Below are 10627 nucleotides of genomic sequence, written 5' to 3'. Positions count from 1 at the left end.
AGTATTTGTAAAGAAAATATTACAAATTCATCTAGACAATACAATACTCCAAAATATCTATGCTTAAGCAACCTAAAAATTAATCGTATATGAAAGACAAGATGTTGAATGGAACACCATTTGAGTATCTTTTAGATAGGTAAAATTAGACAAAAAAATATTATTTATTTATTTATTTATTTTTCTTTATTTGGAGTCCAAAAAGTTAAAGCTGATTTTTTAATATAATAGTTACATAATAAAGATAGGAAAAAAATACAATATCAATTAAGATATGGCTATCTTTATGAACTTTTTTTAAACTAAACTATTCATATTATAGGATACTCCAAAAGGTTGAGAATAAGCAAAGAGTTTTTACTAGAGAAAAATTCCTTGCAAAGTTTCTCTAGAAATGAACTCTATGTTTTTTAAATCCTTTAGAAAAGAAAAGATATACAAGGCTTTCAAACATCTCTTCTTAGATTTTGTTGCAGGTATAAATGGCTTCTCGACTAAAATTTTCTTTAAACTTTGAAATTATATCAACAAAAATCTAATGGAGGTGATAAAAAAAGCATTCTCTATAGGTATTCTAAGTTGTTTTCTCAACATCAGCTTGTTTTGTCTTATCTCTAATGGAAGATGCAAAATCAATCTAAAGAATTAAAGCCCAATTATACTATTAGGCTCAATTTACAAAATTCTTGCTAAAGCTATATCTAGATGCCTCGAAACATTGCTCAACATGCTTATTTAGCCCAATCAAATTGACTTTTTTAAAAATAAAAGTATATTTGATAATATTTTTTTGACTTTGAAGATGGTGGATTGGACTTTAAAATCTTATCAATCCATGGTTAAGTTTTTATTAGATTTTTAAAATATTAATAATAGATTACAATGGTAGTTCTTAAAAGATATCATAAAAGCCATAGATTTTAACAATATCTAGATCAAGTAGATCCAAATACTATATAATGACTGTTGGTGCTTAATAGATATTAATAGAATAATTAATCCCTCTTTTAAGCTACTTCATTTAGTTTAATAAGGCTATTTATTTTCTCCCTTTATGTATTTTTTTATCATAGAATAGTAAGATTATTTCTTTAAATGTGAAGAAAGAGTATAAAGTATCTAGTTTTTAGACTTTAGATTCTACATTACTGAGAAAAAATTTGAAGATGATATTAATATATATCTTGTTGGCATAAAAAATAATTTAGACCAAACAAAAATAATACTATCCTTATTTATATTGGCCACAAGTTCTCAAGTAAACTAAGATAAATTCCATGCCATATAGATATTGTAAGAATCCAAACCATTTACATAGAAGACAACAAAAAACTTCAATGGCTAAGGCTTGTAGAGACAACCTATTATTTTGATTTCACGATCAATTTATAGGTCCTTTTGAAAGTCCAATTCAAGATTGTCATAACAAACCTCAAAATAAAACTTATGTAATGGATAACTATCAAATTGATGCTGGTCAATAGAATTATAATTCTAAATCAAGTACTACTTGCATCAATTTGGTTTATTACATCATGTTGGAATCCAAATTTTTACTTTATCTTTAAAGTAAAGATATTCTTTAAAAAATATATCTAGAGAGGTGAAAATAGAATGAAGAAGTGACAAGCAAAGGTCATATGGAAATCCTTGATTCTACCATACAAATTTGGTGATTTAAAAATCCTAGACTTAGAAGCACAATTGAAGGCTTTGATGGCCAAATTGTTGGTTTGCAGTGTCTTTTTTGGCCACTATCTTTAGAAGGTCTTCTTCCAATATAAACTTTACTTGCTATAATCTAGAGAGGGTAGACAATGGATATTTCATATTTAATTTATGCTTTTTATTAATCAAGTTCACAACATAGAATTTGATGTGTAATAGACAATATGGAATGCCTAAAATAGTATTGGACATGGTCTTATTTTTCAACATCCATCTAATATTAAAACTATTGCTTGCTAGTATATTTTTTAGAATTTAAAAATATTTATTACCTCAAATAGTAGGTTAGATGATTCAACATATTCTTTTGGTTACACATAGATGTAGAAGAATGCTTTTCAAGTTAAGGACCTCTAAAATTTTCAAATCAAAATATAAAAACTTATCCAAACACTTGGTTGTCATCATATTATGCAATAATGTGCCAAAATAGTAGCCGCAATACCTAACACATGGAGCATAATACAAGCATTAGCATTCAAAGAATTCAAGTGGATTATCACTTTTGATAAAAAGAACGAGATCCCATAGATTATTCAACCAAGTCACTCCCATGATGGAATATTATTTCATTATTCATATTTTGACTAATACATTCTATTTTTAGACTCAAAATTTTCAGTTATAAGATAGAATTTATATCAAGTGAGAATATTGACCTTGGATGGCAACTATCAATTAATAATTCTCAATTCCAATCTAACTTATACAAGTTCTATATTATTAATGGATTTGGTATGCAATTTATCTTTTGATCCTAGAGAGTAAAAATGATGCATATGATACTTCTTTTTGAAAATAGAGTTTTTTCAATACTCTACAAAAAAAAATATCAAGTGACAATTTTACAAAAATATCAATTTTTGCATTTTTATTTTATAATTTACCAAGTTCGCAAGACACTATCTTAATAGGCATGATTTCATAAAACCACATCTTGAGTTAAATAGAATCATATAGCATATCAAAACATACTAAATTTGTAGCCAAGTTTAGCAATACATGGTGTCACAAAACCATCTTTTATTTAGTTGATTTGTTTTCTCTTTAGTGGAATCTATCACTAAGGCTCATAGACTTGACAACTCTAAGCGAGACTAGGCTTTAAGTGTACTTATTTTATTTTTTCTATTTATTGCTGCTACTTTTGAAAATAAAAAATAAAAAAATAAAACAAAATAAAAAAAATATCTACTTTTATTCTAATTTTTGTTTGATGGGCATGTTGTAATATGTATTGTCTTATTTGGGAATGCACTAGGCACAACAATATGGAAGGTGAAGTTATATATTACAAATATACAAGAAATCCTAATAGGTTTCACCCATATAAGAAGAATGCAATTTGAATTTTAATTCAATGGTACTTAAAGCTAATACAAAGTATTCAAAAATACTATTTTTAGTAACTTCAACCATACATAAATTCTAATTGCCTAATTACTTTTATAATTAGGTAATTTTGATTTCTCTTTGCAAGTCCTAATTCTAGTTGGTGAGCTTTGGAAAGCTGTAACTATTAATTTGATTGTCCACTTAGTACAAAATTTTGCATACAAATGCTACTATAAGTCTTCTACATTGTAAAGAAAATTCAGCCCAATCCAACTTATAAATTGTGAAAAAAAGCCCAAAAACCACATTGATGTCACTTAGCCGCCAACTTGAAAGTTGATGCAGATGTTCTAATAGCAATTTTTCCTTCTCCAATTGTTGACTTCAACTCAAATTCAATATATAGATTAACCTTGAAGTCTTCTACCACCTTGTTAAATTTAACCTTCATCTGACTTGTAGATCTTCAAATATCATAGAAGCCCTATCCAACTCCAAATTGCCAACTTCTAATATCTTCTTGTACCAAAACCCAAATATCTCTCCATTGCACCATTAGATTGACACAATTTTATACACACTTAGTACGCCCAATTTACCAAATACTTTCAAATTTTGAACTATATATGTAATATCAATTGCACAAAATAGCCAAGAGTGCTAGTCCTAATTATATTATATTAATCTCAAATCACCGATATAAAACTTGAGTTTGAACAACAATTGCAAAGTCATTTCAAACCCTTTGAAAATAAGTCTTATATTCTTTCAAATTAGCTTGAAGCTAGCTCACCAACTCTAATTGCCGATCTTTGAGTCCCTCCCTACTTTGCCCAAGGTGGTCGTTTTAGTGGCTAAAGGTATGATTTTGACTCTATTCTACAAACTATCAACCCTCAGGTATCAATTTAACCTATCCTAGGGATTTTTTAGCCCAACCCTACCCTCAACTCAATCTTAGTATCAACAATGCTAATTATTTAACTCTTCTAACTTGATTTTATCAATTTATGGCCTTTGTAAGGTAGTAAAAGAGTTTCTACAATCTAGAAGGTAAAATTACTAACCAATCTTTAATCTACTTGCTATTAAGACAAGAAAATAAACTAAGAGGCTTTTATAAAAGCCATGTTTAAATATCTTGAATTATTATTAAATCATGATGATTAGATATTAATTAGAAATTCATTTTTGATTATATTTTCACCATATAGTCGTGTTACAACATGATAGTGGTTTTTTGAACTCACTTTACAAAGCATGTTTCTAATGTTGCTTGATTCTAATTTCCTCCAAACAAATGAAGTTATGTTGGATTTATGAGAACTTTAGTAGTTTTTAGATGGATCTATGGATCTTTGGTAGTTTTGTGAAAGGTATGGAAGCTAAGCATATATATAAATATATGGATTCATAGCAATTATTAATTTGATGAAACATCAATATTGCATAGGAAAGCAATAGGAAAGCATTTATAATGTTGCATTGTGATTTGCATTATTATTTGAATTATGAACATGAACAGTTCTGATGTCACAAACTATGTTGATGAAAATAAGAAGAATGAGATTGAAGTAATTTGTAATTTGAAACTATGTCTGATATTGTTAAATATTGGGTTGCACCCCTTAACTGAATTTTTAATCACTTTGTGGATGGTTATAGATGATGAATACAGCATCACACATATAATTGTCAATTTTTTTTTTTTTTTTTTTTTTTTTTACAATCTGAACAGTTTGAACAGTTTAAAAAGAACTTGGGATGTTCATGCATACATTACATGCTTACTAATGATCCTGAAATAATTGGTGTGTATATACTGCATACCCCTACACACACGTCACACATAGTTTTCCCATAAATTAATGCTTGCAATTTTCAAAGGAAAAGTCATGTATATATATATATATATATATATATGAATGAATATATGTATGTTATACAACTACATCATTTTAGATGTTTTTTTTATTAAAAAAAAAAAAAAAAAAAAAAAAAAAACTAATATAACCTTTTGATGAAATTTGTCAGAACTAAGCCACAAAATTTATGAACTCGAATGCTTTCACATTGCAAGGCTTTTTATATTAGGAAAAAGATTTTGTTTAACTGTTTTTAATTTTCCAAAGTATTTATGAAGTTTCATATTTCAGCACACTCACCTCAACATTAACCTGTTCAAGGTGCTTCAATCCATGACATGCCCATCCAATCACCTAAGATGGAACAAATGTGAAACATTTGCAAGATGGGCAGAGTTCGACACGACACATTACCGAAATGTCATTAAAGAGAAAGCTATTCTGTTAACTGGAGATTTTGTCTTTTAAGTCCCAAAACCACCAGAGATCAGTGAACAATTCACGAAATGGGGCACCTTGGAACTGAGGCCGCACAAAACAAAACTTTCGTGAAGATGGCCAGATTGAAGAAATCACAGTGGAATTCCTCATCAGAGTTGTTACATAATCCTTTCTAGTCTCCCTGTACAGTTTTATAAACAAGAGATGTCATGCAGCAGACACTAATCCTCAGAGATGTTCGATATCCCACGCTCAGATTCAATACTTCGAGAAACAATCCATTGATTTCATGCTGAGGGCATCGAAGATTATGGCGTGCTGCTTCGAATCACACAGCATTGAAACCAGATTACTGGTGTGCAACTGTTGCGACTCTAGTGTTATTGTGCTGGGACTTCAGCTGAGCACGCCCCGGTCCAGACAACTGCGGCACTCCACTGGGATAATATCCCTTTTCGTTTCCGGTGCCATACTGATCCTTGCTGTAATGACCCGTTAACACAGCTTCCTTTAGAATGTGGCCCTCCATAGCCTCCTTGAGCCTGTCTACATTCGGCTGCATTGCAACGAGATGTCCAAAGCAATTCAGTTCACCGTTTCCACATGTATTGTAATCTCACCGAGGTTTTGACATGATTCAGCCCTAAAAATCGACGAAGAGCTTTGGAAAGCGAAGATGAAGAAGTAACGGTGAGTGAGTACCTTCTTAGGGACCTTAGGATACGCATCAAGAGCATAGAGCCGGAACTCGTAGTTGTGCTCTCCCACAGGTGGCTTGGGACCGAAGTAACTAGGAACTTTGAAATCGTTGATGCCTTCCCGGATCTGAGTCAGCTCATCCCTGTCATCGTCATGCTCTTTGGTGGTGAAATGTTCTGGTAACCCTGCCGCATCGAATCCATCACGCAAATGTTAAACACTCCACGCACAGGTTTAGTCAACAAAAGTGTCAATGAGCAGGAAATACACCAAATATGAAGGAACATACACGCATTTTCAAGCATGAAACCGGGATTTTACCTTTAAGAGTGGGCGGAATGTTGAGCACTACCCTGCAGCGGCAATTACACCAGCAGCAATCGTGCATCAGAGGAAAAATTACATATATATATATATATACATACATACTACATAGGACACTCCTGCCCTACCAAATTCTTACAGATAAGTGGCATTACAATCACGGATCAAGAGAACAACAACAAGAAAAGGCTTGCTTCTATTGCGCTGTAATGAAATGAGTAACACACACAAAAATTGTAAGGTTAGGTTAGGCGTCAAACTGTGACACGGTTTACTGAGAAAAATACCAGTGGCAAAAGCTGCGGGGACTCCTCTCCATCTGCGGTGCAGGGTCCTCCACGATGAGCACCAAGCACACCGTCTCGTCCGGAATATTGTACCACTCCAGCGGCGGAGAAATGTTGCTCCTGGCTCCCTGCCCATCTTGTGTGTACTGCGGCGGAATGCGTTCGCCGTTCTTGAACGCTCTGCTGGTGATGTACATCGCTGATTCGTCCATAATGACTCGCTCTCAAATTCCTCAGCAACTCTCCAACAAGAAAAAAGAAACAAAAAACAGCACTTGCAAGCCACTGAACTGCACACGAAGAGACCTTCCTAACGATGTCGAACAAACAACGAAGATTGTTGTCTTCTGTACAAGTGATGCTGATTATGAATAGAACAATAACGATTTTAAACAGCAAGCCTGGCGATGGGGCAGCCAGGGTTGGTGCCTCCTTCAGGAGACACCGAAGTGTACAAGTGTGTACAAGTGGCTAAATTGGAGATTGACAAATGGTGACAAGTCAGTCTGGCTCCGCAGATATTCACCAACGTCAGATGCGTCGTGGAAGACTCTCGATGAAGCATTGGATTATTCGTGGCCTCTGAAGGAAGTGGGTGACTGCAAGGGACCACTTCACTCTAGGAGCCATAGCTGTCAACACCAAGTTTTGCGAGCAAATTGTTGGCAGTCACGAACAACCTTCAAAAACTGCTTTCAAAATTGCATACCAAGAATTAAAATCGATTGAAATAGTAAATCCTTGCATCTGCATTGTTCAAACTCGTGACAAAAGCCCGATCACAGAAGTACGCACTACGAAGAAGTGGCATTGCTGATGTCAATATTGGTATTGAATTTCTTAGTTCAGAACCTTTGAATTCTCGCAGGAAAGTTGTTTTCCTTGTAAATGTTTCTCAACGAATTCGAATACAAATGTCCAAATTCTGGTGTAATGCATGCGCTACATGAGATAAGAAACAAATCCATGCAAATTCCTTGACATGTTGTAACTGATGTTTTGTAAAATTCCCCAGCTACTAGAATTAGGTTTTATAAATTATTAGTTCACACTCATGAACCGATTAGATGGTTTTAACCCTGGATTATTCAGTTCGTCTTATCAGCGAAGATTGTTAAAAATCCGCTTCTGCAGTGAATTCCACTAGGCGCTCGCTGCAACTTGTCATGTACCTCTTGCAGATTTGGGGTTTAGAACATGCCATGAGAACCTCCTGTTTGTCGTTTTAAGAAATGCAGATTGCAGACTCTAAATTGCTATGATCGACGACGAGGCGACGATCAGATACAAACGAGAGAGCAAATGTCAATCCTCTGATGTGAGGAAACGACGTCGAAGTTCCTGAGACGTCATAAAACTTCACACCCTTCTGTTGTCGAACACCAACCCTGTTAAGATGTTCTTTCCAAGTCTCCGGCAATTGTCTGACTCCATCTCTAAGCTCCATCTCCGTCCGAAATCCTTGCTGGCTACAGTCGCCACCAAGGGGCCAAAATTCGAGACAGTCTTGGAACCAGAGGCCAGAGTTTCAAGCTGAATGGGACACAGAGGTACCTTCTTCATGGCCTGAAAAGCTCGATTGCAATACACGATCCTTGGAACCATCGCTAAGTGTGAGGGAAGTGGGACCATACCACCATCACAAACTACGAGGGAGATTGCATTCACTCGATCCGATACGATCTGGTCGAAAAGCTGCAGTAGTGTCGGAGTCATGGCACCTTTGTTGCCAGAAAACTCTTTCTGTATTGCAATTTGTGCTTTGAATGCCATGCCTCTGGCAATCTCTTCAGCTGCACCCCTCTTCAGAAGAATCTCGTCGGTCCAGCATGAGTTCCGTGTCCATGTGGTTGTCTTCAGGCGATCTAGATTCAAAGATGTTTTTTTCACAGGTCATTGGCAGAGTAGTTTCCGGCACCGGTACTCTCTTCTGTGTTGCAGTAACAGACATCAAAGTCTAGACTCGTCATTGTATAACCAGAAATACGAAATCCTACAACTAGTTGCAGCAAATTCTCATCAGCACTGGGAATAAGTAATCTAGACAACGAAACGGAATAATCCAAGCACACAGCCTGGTTAGATATAAAAGAATCAGTACCAACTTATTCAAACGTGGGTTACTTAAACTAAAATACTTGACATCGACTATAACTTCAAAACAGAACATGGTATGCGCAGCAAAACTTTCCAATTCTCTCCAATTCTCTCCAATCAGCAGCTCTCATAAGCAATCTCGCTGCTTTTTCTTTTTTGCTATTTCAAGTTTTTTGAGCAAGCTCTAAAGAGGGAATCGTGTTTTGGATTCTTCGGAACCACATAAAACAGAATACTTAGCTTTTTCCCCTATTTTTTTTTCTTCTTTCTGTTTTGTTTCTATTCTGTAATTTAAGAAACCAATCATCAGAGAAGCAATAAACGTGGTTTTTGTTCAGGTGTCTAGTATCATTTTCACTTTCTGCTTTTATTGAATACGACAAACTTGTAAAATTTCAAAGCTTTCCACCAATGTAAAGCAACCCAGATGGGAGCTTTTCTGTTTTATTCCTGTTTCTTTCTTTTTTGACACAAATTCGAGATGTATTAGGTGTTTTAATCCAATTAAAGGTGGGAATTACAAAAATGCTTCTTATGTTCTAGTATTCTTGGTTCAAGGGATTACAAGAACAACAAACCAAGTTATTGTACAAGGGGTTTTATTTTTCTAAGTTTTCATAAGTTATCAAGGCATTGTGTGATACTCCAAAGTTCTCCTTGATTGCCAAATTAGATCTAATTCCAATCAAATCTCTTGATATTCATAATTTAACACATTTCTTGAAAATATTGCCTTGTGATTTAGTTGTTGGTTTAATCTTTTTCTTATGGATTTCCAAAATATTTGACCATGTTCAAAGAGTTAAGACCAAATCCGTTTTTTGATATGGAAGTCACTCCATACTTTAGTTTCATAAATAAGTTTGATCTTTTGATTTTAAATGGTCCATAAGCTTAAACTTCTTAACTACAATCAAATAATATAAAAGCTCTTCAAATGTGAAGAAATAGTACTAATAAAAATTAATTTTTTAAAAAGAAGACTTCTTATGAATCCTATTTTATAAGCCTTGATATTAATTTCTATAAAATAGAAGTGACTCTATCACATATGCTACAAGCTTGATGATATTTTTAAAAATTTTATATGATGGTTTTAGATTTTTCAAGTATGCATAATGAGCAATAAATGTCAATACTTGAAGTAGTTTGTACTTCCTATGTATTAACCACCATCCCTTTATATCAATTAAGCCACATAAATATAGTTTTTGTATATCCTTTAGGCCCAAATAATAAATCATGTAATTTTTAAGAATAAAAAATAAAATAAATTATTATTATTATTATTATTAAAAATAAATAAATAAATAAAACTCTATTTGGTTACCGTTAGATTTATTTAAGTATCATTATAACAAATCAAATTTCTTCTAAGTTTTAACAAACATATCATAAAATTCTCTTCAACTCATCAAAAATAGATATTAGAATAAAATTTGATTTCATTAGAAAGGTCAAAGAATAGTTTAATATTATCTTTATATTTTTTTATTAATATTGGTTTAGGTGTTGTTTTAATAAATTTTAGAAATAAAGCTACTTAATTATGTAAATTTTTAGGATTATTATTTTTTTAATTAGTTATTTTAAGAGATATTTGAATTTATTTTTAACTCTTTAGAGACCATTTGAGTAAAAATAGCCACTTATTTAGATTCTAGATAGAGATTGGCAAGTGAAAATTGTGGATCCTATCATAACAATCTATTCTAAATTTCTTAGAGAGTTGTATAAAAATTGAGGTATATATAAGACACTACAAATGGTCAAAAACTTCTTCATTTATTTCAAATCCTTCAAACCAATACTCTATTTGTGATTAGAAATCCATACCTAAGTACAATCATA

The 10627-nt window shown here is 33.0% G+C and overlaps 1 protein-coding gene across 1 annotated transcript; it reads right to left on the bottom strand.

Annotated features, from left to right (window-relative positions):
- Positions 1–5347: 5347 nt before the first annotated feature.
- LOC112273979 (uncharacterized) lies at positions 5348–7030 on the bottom strand. Its single transcript, XM_024503098.3, has 4 exons — positions 6680–7030; positions 6390–6421; positions 6072–6253; positions 5348–5925 (listed from the first exon to the last, which is right to left on the bottom strand). Exons 1-4 carry the CDS (start codon positions 6889–6891, stop codon positions 5719–5721), a joined length of 633 nt encoding a protein of 210 aa, XP_024358866.1. The 5' UTR covers positions 6892–7030; the 3' UTR covers positions 5348–5718.
- Between the last annotated feature and the right edge of the window lie 3597 nt (positions 7031–10627).

The sequence above is a fragment of the Physcomitrium patens genome, chromosome 21 (assembly GCF_059467195.1).
Source record: "Physcomitrium patens ecotype Gransden chromosome 21, ASM5946719v1, whole genome shotgun sequence".
Taxonomy (NCBI): domain Eukaryota; kingdom Viridiplantae; phylum Streptophyta; class Bryopsida; order Funariales; family Funariaceae; genus Physcomitrium; species Physcomitrium patens.
This window is presented reverse-complemented; position numbering and strand designations above follow the sequence as displayed.